We start from the raw sequence: 18,240 nt of genomic DNA on the forward strand, positions 1-18,240 counted from the left end.
GTCTGAAAGCTTATTTCTTCCTGTAGTCCTCTCTCCGGCATCTTTCATCTTTTTGGTGAATACTGATACTATTTTCTGGCCTCAGTCTTCTTAGCTTTGCCATGTTCCACCTCTACTGAATATATAAACCAGCAAAGAGTCCCCTGGGTGAAGAAGAATATCTCAGAAGCAGCCATCACAATATGACCAAACAAAATACATTCCTTACCGAAATTATTTTCTTATAGTGCTCTCCATCTTGTAATATTTTCACCAACATTGATTCCTCTATTCAGCATCTTTCTTCATTTTTTACCTTGTATTATGTGACTTAACTGTGCAAACCTTAGAAAAAGGACATTTCCATGAACCGTGATTGGCTGAGCAACAGTGTGACACTCTGACAAGGGGATCAATTTCTGACAGAGGATCACAGCTGGGGATAGGAGGGGGACACCAGAGGCACCACTGGAAAGCTAGAGGTCAGTAAAGGTTTTATTTTTATTATTATTATTTTAAATGCTGTCAAGTGAGCAAAGTCCACTATGAGATCAACATGTACCCCATACAGTGACCATATACAGGTAGGCACCAACAATACACAGGTGCTACAGACCAGATAAATGCTTACAGTTACATCCAGTGAATCACAGGTGACGTCTTCTCCAAGTAAATTATCTTCTTTGATCGGAGTTGTCCACTTTCACTTTTCTTTTCGATCTGTCCCAGCATCATGAAGAGATCCCCCAGCCAAGACTTGTCACGGCAGTATCTGTCAGACACACATTTTAAGCTCTTTTCTTCAGCACCATCCACACTACAATACAAACTTGTCATTAATATTGCCTTAAAAATTAAAAGTGCCATACAGTAGTTTGGTTCCCCCCCCCATGCCCCCACACAGTAGACAGGCCCCCTCTGTGTCCCCATACAGTAGTTATGCCCCCTTCATACCCCCATACAGTAGTTAGGACCCCTCTGTGCCCCCATACAATAGTGTGGCCCCCTCTGTACCCCCATACAGAAGTTGAGCCCACTTTGTGCCCCCAAATAGAACTTAGGCCCCTTCTGTGTTCCCATATAGCTGTAAGCAGCCTGCTCCCCCTCCATATTAATTAGATAGATGCTTCCCTTTATGTTAGATAGGAAATCCACTCCCCCTTAGCTAGGTAAATAGGTAAATCCCCCCATTTCCACCATCCATAGGTAGTTAGATATTCCCCATCTTTAGGCAGGTAGATAGGCAGGCTGGTTTAACCAATAAACATTTTGTCCTTTCTCCCCCGACATCCAAACCCTACCCCACCTCCTCCATGTTCCTGAACTTTATTACCAATGGCTCTATAAATAGGGCTTTTATGTTAGTGGAGGGAGGACAACACTTTCTTGTACCCCTCGACAACATAAAAGCATCCGGCAAGAACCATTCATTAGTACCGAGGCTCTAGGTTCCCTATAGAAATTCAGCTCAAAACATTTTTCCCAGTGGCCCCTTGGTCCTCCGCATTAACTGCGGAACTACCTTTGCCAACCTTTCTATATGACTCTGGATCACATTCATCTTTCCCTAGTTTTAGACTAAGGGTGCATTCACACTGGGGGAGATTCATCAAGACCGTTGACCAGTTGCCCATAGCAACCTATCATGTTGCTTCTTTTCTTTTTTACAGGCCTTTTCAAAAATTAAAGAAGAAGCAATTTGATTGGCCGCTTTGGGCAACTGGTCAAATTTTCCTCTACACAGACTTTAATGAATCTTCCCCACTATGTTTTGGGCATACAGCTGCTGGACCCGCTCTGAGTCCAGCAACAAAACTTGATACAGTGCAAAAATAAGCCGACCAGAGTCACTATCTGACTGCAGCCTAAATGAGTGGGATATGGCAGCTGTATCACCAAAAGGTAGTGTGAATGTAACCTAACAGTTATTAATGCCTCACTCATAGATGGTAAGAGACTACCTAATAAAAAATCGACTTATACAGAGCAGCTAGACTTGGAACCAATAAAATACCAAATTTCTATATATTTCATAAGGGGGTCCATTGCCCTGGTGCTCTTGATCTTGGAGCCTCTTTAACAATTTTCCCAACCCCCCCCCCCCCCCCCCGATTTCTCTTCTTCAAGGAGTTGGACCATCTCCATAGGGAGTTTAGGAAGTTCACAGGCTTTAATATATTCATCTACTATCTTACGTTCATTATATATGAGCACATTTTTGAAAAATTCGATTTGGCATTTTAGGAAAAAAATTAGGTTCAGTCCAAATTTATTTGCGGTGAATCTCTATTAAAAATGGCTATTTCTGGCCTACTCAATAGGGGTGTAGAACACTTTGCCTTGCTGTAACACACATAGGGTATGGAATATTGTAGTAAAATAATACTGTAGTGAAATAATACTGTTATTCAGTATGACATGCAGATTAGTGGCGTCGTTATTAGAATCACTGTCGCAGAGCAGGGTTGCAGGGCACAGTGACAGAGCCAGGAGGTGGCATCAGTATGAAGAGACCATATAGTGGCTGAATGACAGAGCGTGGAGGTGTTGGTAGCATGAGGAGACCATATAGTGACTGAATGACACAGCGTCAAATAGATTAACCTAACATTTTTTATTTAATGTGCCAGCAGCAAAAGGAGACCACATAGTGGTACAGTGACACAGCCTGGGTTGGCTGAAGCATGAGGAGACCATATAGTGGCTAAATGACACAGCCTGAAGGTGGCGGAATCATGAGTAGACCATATAGTGACTGAGTGACACAACCTGGAGTTGGCGGCAGCATGAGGAGACCCTATAGTGTCTGAATGACCCAGCCTGGAGGTTGCAACAGCCTGGCTAGACCATAGGGCCTCACAATTGAAAAGATTAAAGATATTTTTTATTTTATTTAAAGTAACGAATTCAAATAGATGAACCGAAAAAGTTTTATTTAATGTGGCAGCAGCAAGAGGAGACCATATAATGCCTGAATGACACCGCCTGGAGTTGGTGGCAGCATGAGGAGACCATATAGTGGCTGAATGGCACAGCCTGGAGTTGGCAGCAGCAAGAGGAGACCATATAGTGGCTGAATGATACAGCCTGGAGTTGGTGGCAGCATGAGGAGACCATATAGTGGCTGAATAACACAGCCTGGAGTTGGCGGCAGCAAGAGGAGACCATATTGTGTCGACACAGCTTCCACGGTGGAAGCATGAGGAGAACATATAGTGGCAGAATTAGACAGCCTGCAGGTGGCCACAGAATGAGGAGAACATATGGTGGCAGTATGAGGAGAACAAATGGTGGCAGAATGAGACAGCCTGGAGGTGTCATCAGCATGAGGAGAACAAATGATGGCAGTATGAGACAGCCTGGAGGTGGCATCAGCATGAGGAGAACAAATGGTGGCAGTATGAGACAGCCTAGAGCTGGCAGCATCATTAGGAGAAGATATGGTGGCAGAATGAGACAGCCTGGAGATGGCGGCATCAGCAGCATCAGGAGTCCTGAAAGTGACCCGGTGACATAGTGGGGTACTGGGTGGCAATACCAGTACCTGGTGACAAAGGTGGTTGGAAAAAGGAGAACTTTGCATCAGATGTGTGGAATCAGGCGGGTGGCAGGATCAGAATAGTAGCTGAGGCAGGTACACAGAAGAAAATGGTCTCTTTTGTAAAAGTGTTAGTGTGCACAAGTAAGTATTGAAAGTATGCATTACATAAAACTTACACCACCAAGTATTGATGTGATGCACAGACCTCTAAAAGGTGGAAGGGACTGTATGGTTCATTGTAATCGGTGGGGGTAAAAACTTTCCCTGTAAAGCCCTACACTCGCATTATTAATTCCCTTCTTGTCAAGTGTTACTCGCCCTAAAAAGGACGGCCCCACACTGTAGGTGGAAATAGGGAGAGGTTCCTGTGTGGGTCGCCCTTTTAAGGGCAAGTAACACTTTCCTCGAAAAGGTGGAAGAGAACAACGTATTGTCCATTGTAGCAGCTGGGGGTAAAAAATTTCCCTGAATGAGCCCTACTCTCACCCTATTAATTGCCTTCTTGGCAAGTGTTACTTGCTCTAAAAAGAGCGGCCCCACACAGGAAACTCTCGCTATTTCCACCTAAAAACCTTGTGAAATGGCAGTGTTTATAGGGGGAAATAGGGAGAGGTTCCTGTGTGGGGCTGCCCTTTTTAGGGGGAGTAACACTTGCCAAGAAGGGAATTAATAATGCTAGAGTAGGGCCTTACAGGGGAAGTTTTTACCCCCACCTGGTACAATGGACCATACGTTGTTCCCTATTACCTTTTAGAGGTCTTTGCATCACATCAATACTTGGTTCTGTAGGTGGCACATGGTGTTTTTTGCACACCTTTCCTTTTCTGAGATATAAATAAAAATTGGGGTCCATATATTTTATCCTAAGAAAAGTTAAGTTTTAGCTAATGCATGTCCTTAATACTTACTTTTGGTCTGATGGTGAGGATTGTCTGTAACTCAGGAGCCGTCACACCCCCTCCCATAGACTTGCATTGAGGTGGTGGGGTGTGACATCACACGGGGGCGGCGTCATGACTTCACAATCTTCCGTCCCTGTGGTCAGGAGGAATTAGCCAGAGAACCTCCAGCGCTTCCTGAAGCAGTTACAGGTGGGTGCTGCTTGCTATATTGCTTGGGTCCCCAGCGGTGGGACCCCGGTGATCTGACATCTTATCCCCTATCCTTTGGATAGGGGATGAGATGTCAAGGGGCGGAGTACCCCTTTAAATATGTTTAGCACTATCCATATTTGGGAAGTGTTGGTGAGGCACCATGGTCAATCTACTCTGTTGCATTAGGCATTGGTGGGTGGTAATCCTGACTGATTCATGCCTGATTCATCTTCACAAAGGTCAGTCTCTCCACATTTTTCGTGGACAGACGAGTTCTCCTTGGGGTTACTATGGCCCCTGCCGTACTAAACACCCACTCTGATGGAACAATACTATCTGGGCAGGGCAGCCTTTCCAGGGCAAACTCTGCTAGTTGTGGCCACAAATCAAGTTTGGCTGCCCAGAAGACCAGTGGATCTTCAAGGTGTGTTGGCATGGTCATGTCACGGTATGCCACCACCTGCTGATTCAGGTCCTGCTCTAGGTCTACCTGCTGCTGATGAGTTGCTTCACTATGCGGGTGAAGAAAGCTACTCATCAGTGACTGTAGGCTCAGGCTGCTGCTGATGGAGCTGGTACTGCTCCCGTCACCTCACCCCTCCCCAACAGCCATGGCAGTGGAAGTTGAGCGCAGAGGGCCCCCCAAGTCAGACCTGCAAGAGGATGGACGATGGCGCAGATCGGCCAACTGACAATGTAGGATGTCTCTGTAGTAGGTCAGTTTGTCCTCCCTCTCAGTGGGTGTAAAAAAGGCCCCCATTTTGTGCCGGTAGTGAGGGTCCAATAAGGTGGAGATCCAGAAGTCATCCCACTTCCGAATGATGATGATTCGGCGATCACCATGCAAGCAATTAAGCATGCTTCATGCCATTTGTGCAAGGGACTCGGAGGGACTCCCTGCCTTCATCTCCACTGCATACTGTCACGGTGTGTCTGGATCCTCTGTCTCACCTTCCTCATAACCCACTAGCTCCTTTTGCTCCTCCTCTCCTGTCAGTTGACTAGAAAAAACACCCATTTTGCACAATCTATACTGTGCTCCACTGTGACCCTCCCCCTCCTCCTCCAACTCCAGTTCAGCCCCCACAGGGCTCATGTAGCCAAGAGATGTAGTTGCCACGTGTCTAGTGCCCTGACCAACTATCGTTTTCATCTCGTGTTGTAGGAAATTAAGCAGTGGAATGACATTGTTCATCCCGTAATCCTGGCGACTGACTAATAATGTCGCTTCCTCAAAGGGCCTGAGCAAACGGCAAGTGTCACGTATGAGCTGCCACTGGTTGACATTGAAGTTACACGGGAGTCCCCCTATCCGCTTGGATCATCAAGAAATCGATGCTGGCTTTTCTCTGTTTGTATAGTCTATCAAACATGTGGAAATTCAGACTATGTTAGGGGATACTGTTCTGACGCTGTAGCTCAAGGAGGGTGTGCTTTGCAGTGTACGAGTGGCTGAAGTGTATGCAAAGTTTCCTTCCTCTTGTTAGGATGCCCTTCAGATGGGGGGGAACACTTCAGGAACCGCTTGTCAACCAGATTGAACACGTGTGTCATACAGGGCACATGGCTCAGGCTTCCTTAACGCAGCGTAAACAAGATGTTCTTTCCGTTGTCGGTCACCATGTTTCCCATTTCCAGTTTTCGTGGAGTAAGCCATGATTCAATTTCTTGATGAATGACTTTTAGCAGTTTTTCCCCTGTGTGACTCCATTCACCAAGGTAAACCATGTAAAGAACAGTGTGACACCTTTGTGCCCTGCACACATGGTATGCTGGTTGGCACTAAGACTTGTCCGTGCAGTGGAAGCTGAGGAGATGGTGGAGAATGAAGAGGCAAAGTCACACACTGTCACAGGACCAACGGCCTGAGAGCGTGGAGGCGGAAGCGCGTGACCTGGCCAAGTTGCTGTTGTGGCTGTGCAGGAACCGCATTCACCCAGTGGGCTGTAAACGACATGCATTGTCCCTGACCGGACTGGCCCACCTTCTGTTCCACAAAATTGTGCAGGGCTGGTACTGCCTTTTTCACAAAGAAATGACTGCTTGGGACTCTCCACCTTGGCTCAGCACAAGCCATCAGTTCTCTGAAAGGTGCAGAGTCCACCACTTGAAAAGGGAAGGAATGCAACACCAGCAACTTGGACAGGAGCACATTCAGCTTCTGCGCGTTGGATGAGTGGGCCATACTGTTGTCTCTTCGACATGGCTTTGCAGCTGGATTGCTGGCGGAATGACTGTCTCGAAGTTGGAGGAGCAGGAACATCTGGATTGACAGAAGGAGGGTATGACACACTGCTCTCTTCGGCTGAGGTGGTGGAGCCTTGGCTGGCTGAAACAAGGAGCGGCATGCCACTGGGTGATGCAGCAGGCTGGACTACCACATCGAAGGCACAGTTCTCCCAGGCCGCTTTATGGTGATGCTGTACATGTTGACGCAGGGCAGGGGTGCCAACATTAGGACCCTGGCAACACTTCACCTTCTGCCGACACATCTTGCATGTGGCCATGTTAACCACCTCCGGATGCTTGATGAAAAACCCCTACACTGCCGAGTAGCTGCTTTTCTTACCAACAGTCCACACTGATTGACTGCTGCTGTCGCCAATTCCAGGAACCCCTGTTCCACTACCTCCCGGGAAGGTAGGCTGCCGCAAAGCAGGTGGTCTACCCTGGGAATGTTTGGCTCCAGACTTTCCACTTCTGCCATGACCCTGACTGCCAACCTTGCTACCACTTTGCGGGCTCCACTGCTGCCTCAAGGGCAACCTACAACCCTCTTCTCCTGATGATAATGAATCCCCTTCTACACCCGGCTCACACGTGTGATCGGTTTCATCATCATCGAGTTGTCTGCACGTCACTGATGTCCTCCTCAGGTTCCTCAACAGTGTCTGCTTCAGGAGCCTGAACGCTCGCAACAGTAGCTCCCATGCCACTCTCCTCATCACTACTTGCCCGCCTAGCTGAGGAAGGAGGATGTCTCCTCCACTTCTTCAATTGGTCCGGCTTAAGGAGAATTCAATCTCCACATGGCGCAGGATACATAAGCAATGGAGATCAGATAAAATCGAGGTCGTTTATTTCCCAAGATGCAACGCGTTTCACTGCGGGAAAGCAGCTTCATCAGACATGACAGGGAATAGGTATTTTATAGGAGTGGTATTTTGTTACATCTGTATAAGGAGGGGAGAGGGAACATTTGGAATAAGGAATGTGATATAACAATTACAGGAGAACCATATCAAGAATATGTATCAAAAACATATATGGACAAATATTTAAAAAGAAAATTACAAAAAATAAAAAAATAAGCATATCATCCTCACTAAATAGTGGAGCTGAACCCACATCATAAGATACTTTTGTGGGGGAGGGAACAGCATAAGACAGAGGCAATGGGAGGACAGGGACTGCTCCTGGGCCATACCAACTGAGGGTTGTGTCTGAGGAACCCATCGACTGTTGACGTCAGATGTCACTTGTGATGAAGTGGATGACCGTTTTAACCAATCGATGAGGGCAGATAGGTTGCTGGTCGAGACACGACCGCTAGCTGATAATGGGTGCTCAGGCCTGTTGCTGCGATTCCTGCTGCCACTCGCCCCTAGTCAGTAACTAGGCCCTTAAGACTTTAACAGGAGCAAAATGGTACACCACGTAGATGTACCTACAAGGTGTGCACTTGTGAGGGGAGTACAATATGCTCCAGTACACCTAATACAGTATTTGTCCACAACACCAGCAGGTGTGTACTTTTGGCTGACCTTTCACAGTAACTAGGCCCTTCAGACTATAACAGGAACAAAATGGTACACCACTGGATGTACGTACGAGGTATGCACTTATGAGGGGAGTACAATGCGCTCCATTATTTTTAAAGAAGTATTTGTCTAGAACAGCAGCAGGTGTGTACTTTTTGCTGGCCTATCACAGTAACTAGGCCCTTAAAGGAAAACTGTCACTTGTTTTCTCCCACACTATCCACAGGTACTGGTGGATAGTGCGGGAGACGCTGATTAAAATGAGCCCTACCTTGTCCGGATCTGCACCGCCGTTCTCCCGCAATTGTAGTTTTATTATCTGTTGAAATCTTCCAGTAACTGGCACGGGCGGGGCTTCGGCGCTTAACTGGCACTGACGTCAGTGCTGCGTATGAATATTTATCCCCCCTCCCTCCAGTTCTCCCTCTCTTTGCCGTTCGTAACTAGGGGGAGAGGGGATGAACATTCATAAGTGGCGCTGACGTCAGTGCCAGTTAGGCGCCGAAGCCCCGCCTGTGCCAGTTACAGGAAGAATTCAACAGATAATAAAACTAGAATAGCGGGAGAACGGCGGCGCAGATCTGGACAAGGTAGGGCTCATTTTAATCAGCGTCTCCCGCACTATCCATCAGTACCTGTGGATAGTGTGGGAGAAAACAAGTGACAGTTTTCCTTTAAGACTTTAACAGCAACAAAATGGTACACTACCTATGTACACACAGGTTACACTTAATAGAGGACAATACGCTCCGCTACTCAACCAGTATTAGGCACTAATAGCAGGTGAGTATGGCTTTTAGTGCTCTACTAAAACTGGCTGGTTACTATTAGCTTTTCAGTTGTTATACACACCAGTGCTGCAGCACACAGTCGTTGTGTACTACACCCAAAATTGCACTCTCTCTTAAACTCTCTCCCTTCCCTTTCAGTGCATCTAGGCTGGATTTGGGCTTGAGATGAATCGCTGCCTTAAAAATGCTTTTCTGTGCATCACACTGCTCTCTGTCCCTCTCTCTCTGCAATAGAACATTGATGCGAGTGGCCGCAAGATGGCTGCCAATTATATAGGGCTTTGACATCACAGGGGTGGCTGGCTGCTGATAGGCTGCATGCTGCATGTGATTCAGGGTCATCCCGCCTAACCTTGTTCCCACCTTCCAAGCATTCCTGGTCCCATGTCCTGACATGTGGAGCCACCACCTTAGATGCCCTGAAGCCTGGACCGCAGGAAATAGAGTTTAAGGAATCGAATCGCAGCCATATTCTCATTCGTTGCGAAGCAAATTTTTCCTGAAATTCGTGACGAATTCGGATTTATCAGATTCGATTCGCTCATCCCTATTCCTCATCCATTTGGGAGCTATATAATTGCTTATAAATTTTCAAAAAACATTCTTTCATTGATTCATTTACTATGACTAAATTTCCTTTTACATTTCTGAATGCTGAAATTGCCCTCTTTGTTCTGTAATCAAAGTTGCCAAAAACTTACTTGATCTATAAGCATTTAAGGAGTACACCCCCCTAGACATGTTATCGGGTATCCAAAGGATAGGGGATATCATGTGTGATCACGGGGGTCAGGCCGCTGGGACCTCCCGTGATCCCCAGGCCGGCACTGCGGTGTTCATGAACACGGAAGCCTGGGGTCTTTGTGTTTGTGACATCACGCCATGCCCCCTCCATTCATATCTATGGGAACTGTTTACTAGCCGTCACACCCCCTCCCATAGACATGAATGTAGGGGGCGTCATGTGAAGTCATGAACATGGAAGCCCCAGGCTTCCGTGTTCATGAACACCGCAGCGCTGGCCAGGGGATCGTGGGGGTCCCAGCATCCAGACCCCCCACGATCACACATGTTAGCCACTATTCTTTGGATAGACTTTGGCTTTTATTTCCATTCATTTTCTATTATAATTCATTCCATCTCATCCTATCTTATTCCAATCTTGTTTTACCATACCGCATTTCACAATTTTGCATGACTGACTTCTGCTTTGAACGCATCCCAAACATTCCTTTTGCAGCTGTTCCTACATCTCAACATAGGTCAGAATGATCTCCATATTCTCAATATTTTAATCAGTAATAGTGTGGTTGTAAAAGTTAGTCATTACGTGGTGCTAATTTGTGGTTGTGGTATAGCGGGATTATTGATAATGTTGTTGATAATCAGTATAAATAGTTATCTGCCAACCTGAGGATAAAGGATTTATTTTTATTTAATTTTATTTATTTATATAGCGCCTACAGATTCAGCAGCGCTTACAATTATGGGGTACAAACAAAGTCAAGTATCAGACATAATATTACACAATAACTATTCAAACAAGAGGTGTGGGGATATGTTGAGGCCAATTAGAGACTGTTGTAGGCCTGTCTGAAGAGATGTGTTTTTAGGCCATGTTTGAAACTATGGATGATGTTGTTGAGTCTGAGGGATTGAGGGATAGCATTCCAGAGAACCGGTGCAGCACGAGTGAAGTCTTAGAGATGGGAGTGAGAAGTTCAGATTATAGAAGATGTTAGTGTGAGATCATTAGCAGATCGGAGAGAACGTGTAGGATGGTAGACGGAGATGAGCTAGGAGATGTAGGGAGGTGCAGCATTGTGGAGAGCTTTGTGTGTGAGACTGAGGATTTTGTACTGTATTCTAGACTGAATTGGTAACCAGTGTAGTGACTGGCACAGGGAGGAGGCGTCGGTGTAGCGGCTGGAGAGGAAGAGTCTGGCTGCGGCATTAAGGATGGACTGGAGAGGAGAGAGTTTGGAGAAAGGAAGGCCTATTAGTAAAGAGTTACAGTAGTCGAGGCGGGAGTGAATCAAAGCAATAATGAGAGTTTTAGCAGTTTCAGTAGTGAAAAACGGGTGGATTCTGGAAATGTTTTTGAGATGCAGGTGACAAGAACGTGAAAGAGACTGAATATGGGGAGTGAAAGACAGATCAGAGTCAAGTACAACTCCAAGACAGTGAGCCTGCTGCCCGGGAGTTATGGTAGTACCACATACCGAGATGGAAATGTCAGGGTTAGGTACAGTATCAGTTGATGGAGAAAAAACAAGAAGTTCTGTTTTAGAAAGGTTTAGTTTCAGATATAAAGAGGACATGATGTCTGAGACGGCAGAGAGACAGTCACTGGTATTCTGTAGGAGTGCAGGGGTGATGTTGGCGGAGGAGGTATAGAGTTGGGTGTCATCAGCATAGAGGTGGTACTGGAAACCAAATCTACTGATTGTTTTTCCAATGGGGGATGTGTAGAGTGAAAAGAGTAGAGGACCCAGGACCGATCCCTGGGGAACCCCGACAGCAAGGGGAAGAGGAGAAGAAGTAGAGCCAGAAAACGAGACGCTAAAGGAGCGGCCAGAGAGATAGGAGGAAAACCAGGCAAGAGCAGAGTCCTTGAGACCGATGTTGCGGAGACTACTGAGGAGGAGTTGGTGATCCACAGTGTCAAAAGCCGCAGAGAGGTCCAAGAGAATCAGTAAAGAGAAATTGCCATTTGATTTGGCCGTCAGAAGATCGTCAGTGACTTTGGTTAGGGCCGTTTCTGTGGAGTGAAGGGAGCGGAAACCAGACTGTAAGGGGTCAAGGAGAGAGTTCTCGGAGAGATAGCGGATAAGGCGGAAGTAGACCAAGCGTTCCAGGAGTTTGAAGATAAAGGGGGGATTTGAGACGGGTCGATAGTTGGCTGCACAGGATGGGTCCAGAGATGGTTTTTTCAATAGTGGGGTTATGATAGAGTGTTTGAAGGAGGAGGGAAAGACCCCAGAAGAGAGGGAGAGGTTAAAGATTTTAGTTAGGTGACAGCTGATAGCAGGAGAGAGAGACTGGATGAGGTGTGAAGGCATGGGGTCACTAGAGCAGGTAGTGGGGCGGGCGGAGGAGAGGAGCCTGGAAACCTCATCCTACGTTACAGGCTCAAAAACTGAGAGTGATGAAGAGGAAACATGGCTGGGAATTGATCAGAACTTTTAGGGGACTGGGAGAGGATTTCATCACGAATGTCATCGATTTTAGTTTTGAAGTTTTTGGCCAGGTCTTCAGCACAGAGATCAGTGATTGGGGGTCTGTACTTTAAAAAGGATAACTCACAATTGTGGGACATCCATATTAGGGTTGTGGCATGACTGCCTTTGGCTTCTTTTCTTTCTGCCCTGCTTTATTGCAGATGCTGAGTTGGATTATAATGTTGTGACCACTGGAGTTAAGAGACACTGTCCATTTTTATTTTACTGCAGATAAAAGGATTTAAGTGGGAGAAGGCCTAGTCTGAATGAAGCTGGTGATTATTCTAATCACTATATTACAAAACTTTACCTTGTAATCAACAATTCCTCCCAAAGGACCTGGATGTCACACCAGATATGTCTGGGCTGGCTTCCCGCATTATGCAGTGCATGAAGCAGTGTTTCCCAAACAGGGAGCCTCCCGCTGTTGCTAAACTACAACACTCAGCATGCCCAGACAGCCATAACTATATACTGCATTGGCTGTAAATCCACCCCAAGGAGTTAGCCAGCACTGCAGCAGTGCTAGTTAACTCCTTGGGGCAGGTTTATTGTATTTCATTGCTGGACTGCTACATAGCGCTCAGCCCAGCAAGGGGTCACAGTAAAGCTGCTTTACTGTATGTTCTTGCTGTGTAGGGGATATACACTGTATTCCATCTCCTGCCCAGCCTGAACTGTACCTGCAGCTGTCTGGCCATTGGCACAGCTCAGCCCCACTAGGAACAGGGACTCCCGTCAGTGTAGTGACATAGTAGACAGTGGTGTGCTAAGCATTTACAGTTTTTTTCTTTCTTTCTTTTTCAGGTAAAAAAAAAAAACACCAAAAAAGATTTAAGTGGAAGCCTAGCCTTAAAGGAGTACTCCCGTGGAAAACTTTTTTTGTTTAGATCAACTGGTGCCAGAAAGTTAAAGAGATTTGTAAATTACTTCTATTAAAAAATCTTAATCCTTCCAGTACTTTTTAGGGGCTGTATACTACAGAGGAAATATTTTTCTTTTTGGATTTATCTTATGTCACGAGCACAGTGCTCTCTGCTGATCTCTGCTGTCCATTTTAGGAACTGTCCAGAGAAGGTGAAAAACCCCATAGCAAACATATGCTGCTCTGGACAGTTCCTAAAATGGACAGCAGAGGTCAGCAGAGAGCATAAGAGAAATCCAAAAAGAAATGCATTTCCTTTGTAGTATATAGCCCCTAAAAAGTACTGAAAGGATTAAGATTTTTTAATAGAAGTAATTTACAAATCTGTTTAAAAAAAAAAAAAAGTTTTCCACAGGAGTACCCCTTTAAGGCAGCTTTGTACTAGCGTGTCATTGCCCAACAAATGTTCATACTAAATGTTCTGAACTCATAATAAACAGAACACAATTCAGATGTGCCAACACCCACCCCGCCCAGTGTCTATAACAGGGAAAAGAACTTTCTCTTGGCAGAAAAAAAGAACTAGATAACTACAGTATCAGCAGTCAGGATGTATTTCTCAGAAGATGTCTCTCTCCTACTTACAGCGATGGCGTCTTGTCTCATCTTATGGATGAGCTTTAAGCATTTCTGGAGAAAAGAAAACCTACCACCTGGACCTACCCCTCTGCCATTACTGGGGAACTTTCTACAGCTGAGGAAAGGAGACATAGTGAAATCCCTGCTGAGAGTAAGTCTCTACATTTCATCAACGTGTCATTTGTAGTAACTAAATCTGCACAAACTAATGTTCCAGCAAAACCTAACCAACAATAGTGTCATATCTGCCCCAGGTAAGAGAACATACTGAGGCTGGCACTGTATATTGGGTTCATGGTGACTGGGTTATCACCACTGATAACTTAAAGGGGTACTGGTGCCAGAAAGTTATACGACTGTATAAATGACTTCTGTTTAAAAATCTTAATCCTTCCAGTACTTATCAGCTTCTGTATGCTGCAGAGGAAATTTTTTTTTTGAATTTCTTTTCAGTCTGACCACAGTGCTCTCTGCTGGCACCTCTGTCCATATCAGGAACTGTCCAGAGCAGGAGAGGTTTTCTATGGGGATTTGCTCCTACTCTGGACAGTTACTGACATGGACAGAGGTGTCAGCAGAGAGCAATGTGGTGAGACTGAAAAGAAACTCAAAAAGAAAATAACTTCCTGCGGCGCATACAGCAGCTGATAAGTACTGGAAGGATTAATATTTTTTAACAGTTAAAAGTTTAACATTCTGGCACCAGTTGATAAAAAAAAAAAAAAAAGAATTTTTCCACCAAAGTACCACTATAGTGTGTTCTGTGTCCTTTAACACAAAACAGCGCTTCTGCCATGTCAAAAAAAGTTTTATACATTGACAAGCCAGAGACATTTCTTGTAAGTACCTTAGTTAGTCAGGATCTTTGTTGCTTTGTATCACAAACCAAACAAGAAAATAGGTTGTTTAAGCAAAATTGTTCTCGTGTTTTGAAATTTGTCAGAGCAGGGTTGTTTTAAAGGGGTATTCCGCCCCTAGACATCTTATCCCCTATCCAAAGGATAGGGGATAAGATGTCAGATCGCCGCAGTCCCGCTGCTGGGGACCCCCGGGATCCCCGCTGCTGCACCGCGCTATCATTACAGCACAGAGCGAGTTCGCTCTGTGCGTAATGACGGGCGATACGGGGGACGGAGCAGCGTGACGTCATGGCGCCGCCCCTCGTGACATCACGGCCCGTCCTCTTAATGCAAGTCTATGGGAGGGGGCGTGACGACCGCCACGCCCCCTCCCATAGACTTGTATTGAAAGGGGCGGGCCGTAACATCACGAGGGGCGGAGCCGTGACGTAACGATGCTCCGGCCCCTGTACCGCCCATCATTATGTGCAGAGCGAACTCGCTCTGTGCTGTAATGAGAGCGCGGTGCAGCAGCGGGGATCCCGGGGGTCCCCAGCAGCGGGACTGTGGCGATCTGACATCTTATCCCCTATCCTTTGGATAGGGGATAATATGTCTAGGGGCGGAGTATCCCTTTAAGAAGACGAGAATTTTGGGATAAACCCTTGACCCTGAGGGAATAAAGGGTATAAAGTTACTATGGCTAACACATCACAGAGTACTTGCGCTATTTATCATCAGTTTACTTGCTTCACAGTTTAGAGTGTTTTATTCCTGTTGAAAACCTTAGATTTGTGTTTTTATTTGTATTGACAAAGGTAGGAGCTGACAAAATATGTCTTGAATTTCCATTCAGCTTCGTGAGAAATACGGAGAAGTGTTCACCATCTACATGGGTTCCACACCAGTCATCGTGGTCACAGGATACAAATCTGTAAGAGAAGTGTATGTGGACAGAGGGGATGATTTCTTAGCCCGAGGTGATATTCCTATGTTTGATTTTTGCTACAAAAACTATGGTGAGTAATTTGGGGGGTATTTATCAAAGGATTTATGTGTTTGTTTTTTCATGTAACTTTGGCGCAATACTTTGGCGCAGTGTCTTTTTGCGCCAAAGTTTGGCGCATCTTCTCCACTGTCATTTTTACAACTTTCTCAAAATCACACGGTCCTGTGTGTGATATCAACTTTAGTCAGTAATTCCTCATTTGCGCCAATCGATCTTTGGCGCAATTTTGCCGCAAATCCCGTTTTTTGGGCGCAAATCCCCGCCAAGAAATTTTGCACATGGAAAACACACTTAGCAATGTCAGAAAATGTAAAGGCGTCAAAATACCTAAAATGTTTTTGTGAAAGCGGCGACGCCTCCGGGGCTGCTCAATACTATCCTGCGACAGAGTTGTCTCTGAGGAACCTTCACCCTCCGTTGAGCCAACATTGGACATGACCACACAGGTTCAGGAAAGGTAAGCACTAAAGCAGTGGTCTCCAACCTGAGGACCTCCAGATGTTGCAAAACTACAACTCTCAATGTCAATTTACGGCACAATGCAGTAACAGACAAGTGGTGAATCTCTAAAGGAAACTTGTCATCATAAAATGACCTATTATTTGAATTTACGTTTTATGTAAAACATACTTTTTTTTTACATTTATGGGAGTGTTTATTCTCATTTCCATTTTACTATCTACTGTATATTTTAAAATAATCCTGAATCCTTGCTGTTTTTAATTTGACCACGAAGGCTAGGTTCACATTGCTTTTCGCATCTGACCCATTAAAGGGGTACTCCGGTGAAAACCTTTCTTCTTTTAAATCAACTGGTGGCAGAAAGTTAAACATACTTGTAAATTACTTCTATTAAAAAATCTTAATCCTTCCAGTACTTATTAGCTGCTGAATGCTACCGAGGTAATTCCTTTCTTTTTGGAACACTGATGACATCACGAGCAAAGTGCTCTCTGCTGACATCTCTGTCCATTTTAGTAACCATGCATAGCATATGTATGCTAAGGGCAACATGGTGGCTCAGTGGTTAGCACTGCTGCCTTGCAGTGCTGGGGACTTGGGTTCAAATCCCACTAAGGACAACAATAAATAAAGCATTATTATTATAATAACGTCAGCAGAGAGAACTGTGCTCGTGATGTCATCAGAGAGCATTCCAAAAAGAAAAAAATTTCCTCTGTAGTATTCAGCAGCTAATAAGTACAGGAAGGATTAAGATTTTTTAATAGAAGTAATTTACAAATATGTTTAACTTTCTGCCACCAGTTAATTTAAAAGAAAAAAGGTTTTCACCGGTGTACCCCTTTAAGGGTCTGATAAGTTCTATATATATGTTTTTTTTTTTTGCCAATCAGACCCTAAAACGGGTCGGATGCAAACGGCTACTATCGGGTCCCGACGGACCCAATTCACTTGCATGGGGTCTTTTGGTGATCCGGTAATTTTACAGGAACTTAGTGGAGAAGAAAAGAGTGCTTGCACTCTTTTTTTTCTCCGCTAAACTCCCTTCCTTCTGCCCGGATTGCCGATGGACCTCTGAATAACGGAATGTGAATGAGGCCTAAGCCTAAAACTAAGCTGAGACTTCCTGTTCTGTACAGATCACTTTCCAGCAGTTTACTCCTAAATATTATAAACAGGAGTACAGTGAAAGGTGATACTGGTATCAAGATAAGCCAATAGCTGATGTTCACAGCTCAGCCTCCCCGTGGAATGACCTTTGCAAGGGTCACGGAACATGCCTAGAAACCTTTGCCAGCCATGTCAATATCTCTTATTGTTGCTTAACACAGCTCAGACAAAATAATTGCCCCTATAATAATGTACAAAAGAAAAAACATTAAATAAAGTACAATCAGAAAAGAGAAACAGATTACGAAAAGAACATGTTCAGCATTTGACCGTAATCAGTAAAAATTCAATTGGGCAATAGAGTAACTTTAAAAAGTTTTATTTAGATGCTTTAGAGATATTCTGTGTCGAAAGGATCTGCGCATTCCAATCATTGCTGGGCTAATCCAGTGGGATCTGCCCATGTTTATGCAGTTTGAAGGGCCAGTTTATATATGTGGCTCTTGGTGAACTAAGTTTACATTAAGCTCTTTTACCGCTTTGCTGATTTTCTAGAGTTTTCCAGCTTTATACATCCCTTTTGCTATTTGACTGCTCTACATAATAAAAACTCTGACACCAGTTACGCATTAGAAAAATTTTACTATATTGTTTATTTGCATAAATATAAATATGTAAAAAGAATCAAACAAAAGGTATTATTATCTTTACAATTTAGGGATTGCCTTCACAAGTAACATGGACCGGTGGAGGCAGCTTCGTAGATTTTCTCTTTCCACAATGCGAGATTTCGGCCTGGGAAAAAGGAGTATAGAGGACCGGATTCAAGAAGAGGCTGTGTGTCTAGTGGCGGAATTCAGGAAAACAAAAGGTTATTACAGACAATTACAAAATGTCTGCTATGTTAAACATACAATGATTTCTAAAAG

The 18,240-nt window shown here is 44.9% G+C and overlaps 1 protein-coding gene across 2 annotated transcripts in view; it reads left to right on the forward strand.

Annotated features, from left to right (window-relative positions):
- Positions 1 to 363: 363 nt before the first annotated feature.
- Positions 364 to 18,240, forward strand: part of LOC130291489 (cytochrome P450 2G1-like) — a 72,318-nt gene continuing 54,441 nt past the window's right edge. The window contains exons 1-4 of one of the 2 annotated variants that reach the window (XM_056540239.1): positions 364 to 461; positions 13,900 to 14,042; positions 15,587 to 15,749; positions 18,030 to 18,182. In XM_056540239.1, coding sequence (XP_056396214.1) covers positions 13,902 to 14,042; positions 15,587 to 15,749; positions 18,030 to 18,182 — 457 coding nt within the window. In that variant the 5' untranslated portion in view covers positions 364 to 461; positions 13,900 to 13,901. Of the gene's footprint in view, positions 462 to 13,813; positions 14,043 to 15,586; positions 15,750 to 18,029; positions 18,183 to 18,240 lie in introns of those variants that run through there. The other variant, XM_056540238.1, reaches the window with a different exon arrangement.

The sequence above is a fragment of the Hyla sarda genome, chromosome 9, assembly GCF_029499605.1.
Source record: "Hyla sarda isolate aHylSar1 chromosome 9, aHylSar1.hap1, whole genome shotgun sequence".
NCBI lineage: Eukaryota > Metazoa > Chordata > Amphibia > Anura > Hylidae > Hyla > Hyla sarda.